At 44.0% G+C, this 12,817-nt stretch overlaps 1 protein-coding gene across 1 annotated transcript; it reads left to right on the top strand.

Moving 5' to 3' along the window:
• Nucleotides 1–9,368: 9,368 nt before the first annotated feature.
• LOC137382911 (DNA polymerase epsilon catalytic subunit A-like) lies at nt 9,369–12,511 on the top strand. Its single transcript, XM_068055487.1, has 3 exons — nt 9,369–9,472; nt 11,953–12,088; nt 12,347–12,511. The coding sequence occupies exons 1-3, from the start codon at nt 9,408–9,410 to the stop codon at nt 12,509–12,511; spliced, it is 366 nt and encodes a 121-aa protein (XP_067911588.1). The 5' UTR covers nt 9,369–9,407.
• The last annotated feature ends 306 nt before the right edge of the window (nt 12,512–12,817 follow it).

The raw sequence follows: 12,817 nt of genomic DNA, 5'->3' as shown, positions 1-12,817 counted from the left end.
ACCGTAAATAACCGCACTGGGGAGCCAGCACATCCCTGTCCGACGTTTTATTCGTTTCGTGGGATGTGGGCGTCGATGGCAAGCAAGAATTTATTGCCCGTCCCTAATTGCCCTTGAGAAGGTGGTGGTGAGCTGCCTTTTTGAACCGCTGCATCTGATGGTATTAGGTAGGGAGTTCCAGGATTTTGATCCAGCAACAGTGAAGGAAGGGCGATATAGTTCCAAGTTAGGATAGTGTGTGGCTTGGAGGGGAACTTGCAGATGGTGGTGTTCCCATGCCCTTGTCCTTCGAAGTGGAAGAGGTTGCAGGTTTGGAAAGTGCTTTCGAAGGAGGTGTGGTGAGTTGCTGCAGTGCATCTTGTAGATGGTACACGCTGCTGCCACTGCACATCGGTGGTACAGGGAGTGAATGTTGAAGCTGGTGGATGGGGTGACGATCAAGCGGGCTGCTTTGTCCTGGATAGTGTCGAGCTTCCTGAGTGTTGATGGAGCCGCACTCATCCTGGCAAGTGGAGAGTATTCCATCACACTCCTGACTTGTGCCTTGTAGATGGTGGACAGGCTTTGGGAAGTTAGGAGGTGTGTTACTCGCCAGACTACAAGCAGAGACATGCAAATCACTGGAAAACAACGCCATTTTGTAGAGCACCATGTAAGATCCATGTACACACCCAGACTGCTTTGTAAAAACACTAGTATGTATCCCAATTAACAATTTAATTTTAAAAACAGGTGAGATAAGGAGGCCCAAAAGAAAGAAAGAATATTCACTAGATACTGAGAGATGATTAATAAATCAGATTTATAATCAATTTTTTTTTAAAAACACTCATATCAAACAATTGATCATACAAACATTCATTCCGTATACAATATTAATTATTACCCAATAAGAGGCGAAGTGAGGTGATTTTTTTTGTTACTCACTGAGTTATGATCTGTGTTACAACCGGGTGAGGAAAGGGTTTCAGGCTCCCCTCTGGCCCTTTTCCTAGTTTGGCCATAACAGGGTCTAATTTTTAAAACCACAGTGTTTTAGCTTCACCTCAGTGAGTCCTTGCTTACTGCTCTCTAATTATAATTGTAAATGAACCAAACAGACAGGCTTCCTTCGGTTTAAACAAGAAAGGTGTAAGTTTATTAACCTTAACGCTCTAACTCAGTTAAAGTCACTAAACAAAACCATGCTAGCATGCATACGCGATAAATACACACATACAAATAGATGCAGAGGGGGAGAAAGAATAAATAGGGGGTGGTTTGGAGTAGTAAACGGAATTCAGTTACTGTCTTTGATTTGGATGTAAAGACCTTGATTGGAGTTAAGTCTTGCAGTTCTCGTTGGGGCCAAGTGCACATTTTCAAACTTGTTTTGCTGGTACCAGAAAGCTGATGAAGACCTCTTAGGCTACTTCCATGGGCCCCTAGAACTTTGCTGGAGAGAGAAACAGAGAGCGAGGGGTGCTTTCTTCTTGAAATTCACTTTAGGGTATTGTTGGTTCCTTTTCTCCTAACTGTGGGGGTGGATTATTTGCTCATCTTCCCTTTGGCCTCTGGGACATTCCTGCTTGCAGGTATTTGGCCAGATTCTACTGCACTCCCCTGCGGCAGTTTGACTGAGGCATCACCCTCACGGCTTCTCTGCCCCCTTGAGGATCTTTTTTGTCCCTGCAGATTTCTGTTCGCAACTCTGGTGGCGTGCTTCTGGTGTCTGCATTTACATAGAAGGTTGTTGGGTCTAATTTCTCCAACATTTCGGGGTTGGCTAACCCCATTTCGGGGCAGTATGGGTTTTCATTTGGGAATCCTCCTGGAACTCCTTTAACCTCCCCTCTTGTTCACTTTTTCCCCTTCCCTGTCTACCTTTTGGCAACCTTGTGCCCGCCTGTCCCTTTTTGTTCTCAGCAGAGGTCCCTCACAATTCATCTGCCCTCTGCTGGAGGGTCCTCCTCACACCGGTGCAGGACTTAGGGATGCAGGTTTCACTGTAGGTTGGAGTTTCCCCTCATCCTAGCACATGTGGCATCTCCTGCAGTACACCACCACATCTTTGTGGAGTTTTGGCCAGTCAAACTGCTGTCTTATGCTGGCTTTGGTTTTTTATATACCGACATGTACAGCCACTGTAACCTCATGGTCCATTCTTAATATTTTTCTCCAGTACCTCTGTGGCACCACTAACTGGTGAACCACTGTCCACTCTTTGTCCCCAGGTCTGTGAGGAGAACTCCACTTCCTCATCAGTACCTCATTCTTTAAATAGTAGCAAACAGGGACTCCCTCTGCTTCAATTTCAGTCTGGGCAGCCTGTGCTAACTCTCTCAGTACTGGATCGGCTCACTGAGTCTCAACTAGGGAAGATCCATTTAATCCATTCCCTGGGTCCTCTAACTTTCCAAAGAAAGTTTCAGACAGACAGACCTCATGGTCATCTGTCTGCATTGCTAATTCAGTCTCCTCTGGAGGAGCTGGTTTGGTCATTCACTACATATTCAGGGGAACTGCAAGAGATCATCTCCTGCCACTGCCCTGTCTTTCTGACCTCATGCGGTCTCTCTTTCACTACTAGGGAAGCTACTACCTTCGCCCCCCCCCCAGATCATGACCTAGGAGCAGGTCAACCCTGTCCACAGGCAAACTAGGGACAATCCCTACGGTAACCGGTCCCGAAACTAGGTCGCACTCCAAGTGCACCTGGTGTAAAGGTACAGGCGTACACTGCCCTCCAATACCATTTACCACCATCCTGGTATTTACTGCACTCTCTGGGGGAAAGGTCAGGCCTTTTCCCAGTAAAAGGAATCTCATGGCCCCTGTATCCCTGAGGATTAATATGGGCTTGCTTGCCCCACTCAAGGGGTATGGGGTTACTCTCCCTTTAGACACAAAATCCTGATAACCTTCAGGAATCCAATTAAGTTTTTCTGCATCCGCAGCAGTATGTTTCCTGGGTTTTACTACTGCTGCCGTACATAGGTCTCCAGGGCTCACTCCTACTTTTTGGCTGGAGGAGGTCCCCGTGTCTCCTGCTTTTCTTTCTTTCTCAGGACTGTTTGGGTTCCTGTCACCGTCCCACCCTTTGTCCTTTTCGGATTTGTGGGGGTGACTGGGAAAGGTTTTCCCCTGGGGAACCGACTTGTATATTAGAGCAAACTCATCAGCCAGAACTGCAGCTTACCTCGCTCTATTACTTTTTGTTCCTCCTTTATGGAGGAGCAAAATCACCTCTCTGAGGTTTTCACAGCTGGGCTGCACTTTAAGAGCCCTCAACCACTGGTCAAAAGCCAGCTGCTTACTTCTTTCAAACTCCAAGTAAGTTTGATCAGTCTGTTTCCTTAGGGTTTGGAACTTCTGGCGGTAGGCTCCCAGATGGTGGATATGCTCGAACAGGTTGAGGTTAAGAGGGAGGATTTGCTGGAAATTTTGAATGATATGAGGACAGATAAGTCCCCGGGGCCAGACGGGATATACCCAAGGATATTACAGGAAGCGAGGGAAGAGATTGCTGCGCCTTTGGTGATGATCTTTGCGTCCTCACTGTCCACTGGAGTAGTTCCGGATGATTGGAGGGTGGCAAATGTTGTTCCCTTGTTCAAGAAAGGGAATAGGGATAACCCTGGGAATTATAGACCAGTCAGTCTTACGTCGGTAGTGGGCAAATTATTGGAGAGGATTCTGAGAGACAGGATTTATGATTATTTGGAAAAGCATGGTTTGATTAGAGACAGTCAGCATGGCTTTGTGAGGGGCAGGTCATGCCTCACAAGCCTTATTGAATTCTTTGAAGATGTGACAAAACACATTGATGAAGGAAGAGCAGTGGATGTAGTGTATATGGATTTTAGCAAGGCGTTTGATAAGGTTCCCCATGGTAGGCTCATTCAGAAAGTAAGGAGGCATGGGATTCAGGGATAGTTGGCTGTCTGGATACAAAATTGGATGGCCCATAGAAGTCAGAGGGTGGTAGTAGATGGAAAGTATTCAGCATGGAGCTCGGTGACCAGTGGTGTTCCACAGGGATCTGTTCTGGGACCTCTGCTCTTTGTGATTTTTATAAATGACTTGGATGAGGAAGTGGAAGACTGGGTTAGCAAGTTTGCCGATGACACGAAGGTTACTGGAGTTGTGGATAGTGTGGAAGGCTGTTGTAGATTGCAACGGGACATTGACAGGATGCAGAGCTGGGCTGAGAAGTGGCAGATGGATTTCAACCTGGAAAAGTGTGAAGTGATTCATTTTGGAAGGTCGAATTTGAATGCAGAATACAGGCTTAAAGACAGGATTCTTGGTAATGTGGAGGAACAGAGGGATCTTGGGGTCCATGTCCATAGATCGCTCAAAGTTGCCACCCAAGTTGATAGGGTTATTAAAAAGGCGTATGGTGTGTTGGCTTTCATTAACAGGGGGATTGAGTTTAAGAGCTGCGAGGTTATGCTGCAGCTCTATAAGGCCCTGGTTTGACCACACTTGGAATATTGTGTTCAGTTCTGGTCGCCTCATTATCGGAAGGATGTGGAAGCTTTAGAGAGGGTGCAGAGGAGATTTACCAGGATGCTGCCTGGACTGGAGGGCATGTCTTACGAAGAAAGATTGAGGGAGCTAGGGCTTTTCTCATTGGAGCGAAGAAGGATGAGAGGTGACTTGATAGAGGGGTACAAGATGATGAGAGGCATAGATAGAGTGGCTAGCCAGAGACTTTTTCCCAGGGTGGAAAGGGCTATCACCAGGGGGCATAATTTTAAGGTGATTGGAGGAAGGTTTCGGGGAAATGTCAGGTAGGTTCTTTACACAGAGAGTGGTGGGTGCGTGGAATGCGCTGCCAGCGGTGGTAGTCGAAGCAGATACATTAGGGACATTTAAGCGACTCTTGGATAGGTACATAGATGATAGTAGAATGAAGGGTAGGTAGTTAGTTTGATCTTAGAGTAGGTTAAAGGTTCGGCACAACATCATGGGCCGAAGGGCCTGTACTGTGCTGTACTGTTCTATGTTCTATGTAGTACTAGCTCATATACCCCGAGGATAACATTTTTTGTCAGTTCATAATTTGATGAACTCTTATCTGGCACAGGGAATAAACCTCATGGGCTTTTCCTGTGAGCTTACTTTGCAACAGAAGAGTCCAACTCTCAGCTGGCCATTTTAACTGCCTTGCATGTTTCTCAAAAGATACAAAAAGTGCTTCCACGTCTCCCTCACTGAATTTTGGAATCAATTGGAAAAATTTTAAAAACTCAGTAAACAGCTCCACATTACTTGTATTTTCTATGCTTTCACTGGGGGTTACTCTGTCGCCCCCTAGCTAACTCAAGCTGTCTCAGCTCTCTTTTCTCCCATTTTTTCTGGAAATTTATTTCTCTCTCTCTCTCTTGTCTTTCTCTTTCCCTGTCTTCTAGTTCAAGTTTCCTCTGTTCCAGTTGTATCTTTGCTAGCAATACCCTGTTGGAGTCTATTTCTAACCCTGTCTCTGATTCTTCAGATTCAAGAGAAAAATGGTTGGCCACAAGTTTTAGGAGCTCCGATTTCCTAGATTTGGCATGGAAAGTGATCCCACACTGCTCAGCCATATTCCTCAACTCTTCCATGGACAGTGCCATTATCTTATCCCAAGTTACTTCACCCTGGCTTGGGAGTATATTGGCTTCGGTTGTGGATATGTTAGTATTCCAGCACACACAACCACAAGAAAACCTGTATTGAAATCTTTTCTCTTTTTGATTGGGATCAATTTGATTTCCCACTTCCAATTTCTCATTTGTCTGTGGATCCTGTCCCGGACGAGCCCCCAAATTTCTGTTACAACCAGATGAGGAAGGGGTCTCAGGCTCCCCTTTGGCCCATTTGCTAGTTTGGCCACAACAGGGTTTATTTTTAAAACCACAGTGTTTTAGCTACACCTCAGTAAGTCCTTGCTCACTGCTCTCCAATTATTATTGTAAATGAACCAATCAGACAGGCTTCCTTTGGTTTAAACAAGAAAGGTGTAAGTTTGTTAACCTTAACACTCTAACTCAGTTACAGTTACTAAAAATATACGACTCAACCACGCTAGCATGCATATGCGATAAACACACACACACACAAATAGATACAGGGGAGAAAGAATAAAGGGGGTTGGGGTAGTAAATGGAATTCAGTTACTGCCTTTGGTTTGGATGTAAAGACCTTGATTGCAGTTAAGTCTTGCAGTTCTCACTGTGGCCCAGTGCACACTTTCAAACTTGTTTCACTGGTACCAGAAGGCTGATGAAGTCCTCTTCGGCTGCTTCTGTGGGTCCCTGGAACTTTGCTGGAGAGAGAGACAGAGAGAGAGGGTACTTTCCTCTTGCAGTTCAATTGCAGTTTGCCCTAAACCTTTCTGTGAGGCACAATTCAATCAGTTTCCAGGTTGGCCAGCAGGTTAGTCATGTGACCAGCTCTTTGTTTGAACCAGCATCGCCTGTGAGGGTTGTTGATTCTTCAAAGCTTATTAGACACACTTGGTGGGGGGGGGGGGAGCGGGGGGTGTGGAGTGGCGAGGGGTGGAGGTGTGGTGTGCTACCTCTTACACAGACAATGGCTCTCAATGTCTTTTGATAATCACTGTTGCCCAGCACAAACTTGATAATTGAATCAGGGAGCACGTCCATTGTCTCTCTATTCAACTGTCTCTCCAAATACAAAGGTACAGCCATGTTTTTAGCCGTTCAGTTCTGTGGTCTTTTTAAACAAGTTATGTTCAACCTGCAGCTTACGGCACTTGAGGTGCATTTTGAATGAGTTGAGGGGATCTGCCTCAACTACTCTTTCAGGCAGTGAGTTCCAGACCACCACCACCCTCTGGGTGAAAAGGTTTTTCCTCATCTCCCCTCTTATTTTTCTACCAATCACTTTAAATCTATGCCCCCTAGTCACTGACCTCTCTGCTCAGGAGAATAGACCATTCACCTCCACTCTATCCAGGCCCCTCAAAAGTTTGTCCATTTCAATCAGATCTCCCCTCAGCCTTCTCTGTTCCAAGGAGAATAACCCAAGACTATCCAATCTTTCCTCAGAGTTGCATTTTTCCAGTCCTGGCAACATCCTCATAAATCTCCTCTGTACCCTCTCTAGTGCAATTGCATCTTTCTGTAATGAGGTGACCAGAACTGCACACAGTACTCAAGTTGTGGCCTAACCAATGAGTTATTCAATTCCAGCATAACCTCCCTGTTCTTGTATATATCTTGGATAATAAAGGAAAGGATTCCATATGCCTTCTTAACCACCTTATCAACCTGTCCTGCTAGCTTCAGGGAGCTGTGGACATTCACTCCAAGGTCCCTCACTTCCTCTACACTTCTCAGAATGTTCCCATTAATCATGTATTCCTTTGTCTTGTTTGACCTCCCCAAATGCATCACCTCACTCTTCTCCAAGTTGTGTCTTGATATCATGCCGAGTGATTCGAATTGGCTGAAGACTGGCATCTGTGATGCTGGGGACATCAGGAGGAGGCCAAGATGTATCATCCACTCGGCACTTCTGGCTGAAGATTGTTGCAAATGCTTCAGCCTTATCTTTTGTACTGATGTGCTGGGCACCTCCATCTTTGAGGATGGGAGTATTTGTGGAGTCACCTCCTCCTGTCAGTTGTTTAGTTGTCCACCACCATTCACAACTGGATGTGGTAGGACTGCAGTGCTTGGATCTGATCCATTAGTTGTGGGATCGCTTAGCTCTGTCTATTACATGCTGCTTCTGCTGTTAGGCACGCAAGTAGTCCTGTGTTGTCGCCTTACCAGGTTGACACCTCATTTTGAGGTATGCCTGGTGCTGCTCCTGGCATGCCCTCCTGCATTCTTCATTGAACCAGGATTGATCCCTGGGCTTGATGGTAATGGTAGAGTGGGGATATTCTGGGCCATGAGGTTACATTTTGTGGTCGAATACAATTCTGCTGCTGATGGCCCACAGCGCCTCATGGATGCCCAGTTTTTCGTTGCTAGATCTGTTCTAAATCTATCCCATTTAGCACTGTGGTAGTGCCACACAACACCAACATGTTGGTATTCATTGCAAAGGGCATGGCTTATAAAAGTGAGGAAGTCCTGCTAATGCTGTACAGGGCATTGGTGAGACCGCACCTAGAGTAGCGTGTACAGTTTTGTTCTCCTTACTTAAGGAGAGATAGTCTTGTATTGGAATAAGTTCAGAGAAGATTCGCTAGACTGATTCCTGGGATGAAGAGGTTGTCTTTTGAGGAAGGGTTGAACAGGTTAGGCCTATACTGATTGGAATTTAGAAGAATCAGAGGTGATCTTATTGAAACATATAAGATTCTGAGGGAGCTTGACAGGGTAGACACTGAAAGGATGTTTCATCTTGTGGGGGAGTCTGAAACTAGGCGACATAGTTTCAAAATATGGTCTCCCTTTTAAGACGGAGATGAGGAGAAATTTCTTCTTACAGAAGGTTGTTAATCTTTGGAATTCTCTTCCTTAGAAAGCAGTGGAGGCTGGGTCATTGAATATATTCAAGGCTGAGTTAGATAGATTTTTGATCTACAAGGGAGTTAAGGGGGGCTGGCAGGAAAGTGGTTAAGGGCACAATCAGAAGGGATATGAAGGCTGTGTGGCAAGACGTATTTATAATGAGAGGAGATACATGAATAGGATGGGAATAGAGGGATACGGACCCCGGAAGTGCAGAAGGTTTTAGTTTAGGCAGGCATCAAGATCGGCACAGGCTTGGAGGGCCGAATGGCCTGTTCCTGTGCTGTACTGTTCTTTGTTCTTTGAGACTTGTGTGGAGTTTAAGCATGAGCATCGACCAATTGGGTTGAATGGCTTGTTTCAGTGCTCTAAATTCACTGCTCGTTATTGTCAAGATTTATATCCAAGGAATAAAAACAGAAAATGCTGGAAATACTCAGCAGGTATCTCTGGAGAGAGAAACAAGAATTAACGATTCGGATCTGTGACCTTTCATCAGACCCATGATCTGCTTGTGGGTGGGAAAATGTGGCCAGCAATAAGTAAATGTCAATGTGGTGATAAAATGAAGAAAAAATAGTACTGGCAGATTATGGGTCCTCATTCTATTACAGCGGCCATTCACAAATTCAAATTATCACTGACATTAACGGAATCCAGAATCAATGTAAGAATGGGCAATAGCTTCTTATTGAAAATCTATACAATGGCAATGTTTGGCTTCCTCCTGCAACGGACCTCTGGCCCTGCTGCCAGTTTACTCGGGTAATAACGGTACTGAGTGGGAGGAGTCATGTGTCATTCCGCACTTTTATCCAATCAGAATGCTGCCATATCGCCCAATCAGTGAGTAGGTTGGTAATCTCGCGGTGATGCAAGAGCGAAGTCGCGCGAGAGGGGACGGAGCGCGCGAATCGAGTGTGGTTGACTGAGCCGACGTGGAAGGGGTTTACAATGGTGCTGCAGAACAGCGGGAGGATCAGGCCGGAGCGCGGGCAGGCCGCAGATAGCAACTATCCGTAAGTTTCAGAGTTATTGGCAGTTGTGTAAGAGTGGGACTAACGGTTAACATAACCAGTCAACAATAAGTGTTAGCTGCTCAGGGATGAGAGATATTCTCCAAAGGACGTCTCCGTCAGTCAAAATCAGACCCGACACGGCAATAACATTGACAGCCAACGGGACGGCAGTGACTCCGATAAATAACCCCACACTCTCACTATACTCCGACTATTCGCCATTTCCGTGCCCCAGCCGGTGATGTGTTCTCCGTTAATCTGATCACTCTGTTGTCTTATTTAACTGTTAAGTGTCTGGTGTGACTGGAAAGTGATAGGCGAACCTGTCCTGCCACTGGCATCTCTTTCTCCGCCCCCCCCCCCCCCCCCACAATAACTTGCTTGATTTGTGCTGCCTGTACCTGCAATTGATTGTTGAAATTAAAAATCATAGTGTTTCAGAGTCTACAATATCCATGGCAAATAATGAAGATGTGTAATTCACACATCCCGTTTCAGTGCTGAGTGTTGGTTCCTGTTCTTATCTTAGTGTAGGTGTGTAAGTATATTGCTAAATACTTTGATTGTAGTTAGATTATAGTCTGATTTGATTGAAGGACAGATTATTGTACCTAAGAAAATATACGAGCCCATCCATACGCTGAACAGATTCTGGTGCTGTCTGTTATAGTCATGCCTGTTTAACTCTGTTGTAGGGCTTGTTAACGGAATATTAATTGAAAACTTTAAGTGATAGCTTATTTTTCAAATTTATAAAATTGAGGAAACACTAAATGTTTAATAATATTAAATATTTAATATTGTGTTTAAAGTTTTCTTTAATATATTTAAACAACTATGGAAAATGTCCCTGCCCCAGCACACCATGTGTGAACCGGATCTGCTGTGGGATAGGATGTTGACAGTTTTGGATGAGTTGAAGTGTGTACAGACTTGAGGATGAGACATCTCAGTTCTTCACAGCATTTTTTTTTAAAATCACTGTCTTGTACCCAATTTCTGCATGGCAAAGTCCTACAAGGAATGAGATAAATGTGTAGTGCAGTTAGTTTTAATAGTTAATTAGTTGAAGGTTGAAATGACCAGGGCACCAGGAAAGCTCCCTGTTCCTGAAGTTGTGCCATGGGTATCGTTTATGTCTAACTGAGCAGGCAGACTGCCTCAGTTTAGCATCTTGTCCACAAGATAACAATGCAATTTTAGTTGGTATTATAAATGGTACCTTTAAGCTGTCTTGCCACTTTTCAAAATTAACATCATAGACGCCTACAGCACTGATGAAGGCCATTCAGTCCATCATGCCAGTGTCAGTTCTCTGACTGAGCTATCCAATTAGTTCAATTCACTTTAACATTTACTATTGAATCTGCTTCTACCACAGTCACATGATACATTCCCAATAATAACTCGCTGCATTTATTTTAAGAAGTCTCCTGATCTCCTGCCTGGTTCTTTTGCCAATGATCTTAAATCTTTGTCCTTTACTTACTGACCCTCCACCAGTGGAAACCGTCAAAAATCCATATGATTTTTAACACCACTTTTAAATTTCCTCTTAACCTTCTCTGCTGTAAGTAGAACAATCCCAAATTCTCTAGTTTTTGTGCATAACTGAAATCTCTCCTCTCTGGTACCATTCAAGTAAATGTCTGCGCACCCTTTTCAATGCCTTGGCATCCTTCCTTAAGTTTCGTGCCCAGAATTGGACTCTTTACTCAGTTGAGGACAAGCCAATGATTTAAAAAAAAAGGTTTACCATAACTTACTTTTCTACTCAATGCCTCTATTTATGAAGCCCAGGGTCCCGATTGCTTTTTTAAAAGCTCTATCAACATATCCTGCAAACTTCAAAGATTTATGTCTGAGAACCCCAGGTCTCTGTTTTTGTACCCCCTTAAAATTGTACTATTTAGTCATCATCCTGTTCCTCAAATTAAAAAAAAAACCTCGACCTTTCTATTGTCACTATCTACAGTTCCATCTTCAATACCCTTTTCCTTTCCAAGGTCTGTTAAAAATGTCACTTCTCGTGTGCTCACCCTGACTGATAACTCTGTTCCTGATAATACTGTAATGAAGACACAAAATGCTGGAATGCAATTGGATCAAGCAGTCATCAGTTCCTGATGCTACTTGGTATAAAACCTCTGACTCACTGTAAGCAGCACCACATGACATTGACTAGTCACTGCATATAACAACCACATTTAATACATGTCAATGACATATTTATTGGGAATGAAATAAAAATACTTGCATTTATATAGTGCCTTTCATGGCCTTGGGATGTCCCAAAGTGTTTTACAGCCAATAAAGTACTTTTGAAGAGTGGTCACTATTGGAATGCAAAATTGGAATTAGATCTTTCAATGACATCTTGAATCCAAAGTGGCAGGAGTAAGTAGGCATCCAGCTCCATTCTTGTGTTAATGATGAAATGGCTGTTATCAGATGTATCTCTTGTGTTTTTGTTCTCACAGTGACGATGGCTCCTCCCTTCCTGCTCTCAAGCGTCTGGAGCGCAGTCAATGGACAGATGAGATGGATGCACGGTTTGGATTTGACCGCCTTAAAGATCCAGGCGAAAAGACCGGCTGGCTTATCAACATGCATCCAGTGAGTTGCTGTTCTACGTTTACCTTGATTCTACTTGAAACAATTGCTACGCTATAACCCTGGGCAATGTGATGATAAGTGATGCAAATTGCACAAACATGTTTGTGATTTATGGTGAATGAGTAATTTTTCAGACTATACAGGGAATCAAATAATTCTTGTGCATCAGCGTCAAGTTAATAGACATGACTTGTTTTTAATACATTTGTTAATTTCCATTCTTTTTCTGTTCTTATGTATATTAATTTTGATTTACAGGCAGAAATCCTGGATGAAGACAAGAGAATGATCAGTGTTGTGGACTATTATTTTGTTGAGGAGGACGGGAGCAGGTTTAAGGTGTGTGACAATACATGCAAGCATATTTGCATGATCTACTCCTCTGTACACCTTGGCCACGAGTCACCTATCTCCATCCAATAGAAGTCAACAGTCACGCTGTAGAAGGGTTTCATGTACAGCTATTAAGTCATATGTTTATATAGTTTAATTATTGCCATGGATCATTTTATATTTGGTAATAAAATAGGTCCTCTGTTTTATCCCTTATACCATGTATTTCAACATTTTCATAGTCGTAGAGAGATACAGCACCGAAACAGGCCCTTTGGCCCAATGAGTCCGCGCCGACCATCAACCACCCATTTATACCAATCCTCCATGAATCCCATTTTTCCTCTCACATCCCCAACTTCCCTTAATTCTCCTACTACCTACCTACACTAGGGG

This window comes from Heterodontus francisci, chromosome 23 (genome assembly GCF_036365525.1).
Source record: "Heterodontus francisci isolate sHetFra1 chromosome 23, sHetFra1.hap1, whole genome shotgun sequence".
NCBI classification, from domain to species: Eukaryota; Metazoa; Chordata; class Chondrichthyes; order Heterodontiformes; family Heterodontidae; genus Heterodontus; species Heterodontus francisci.
Note: the sequence above shows the minus strand (reverse complement) of the source record. Positions and strands in the feature narration are given on the sequence as shown.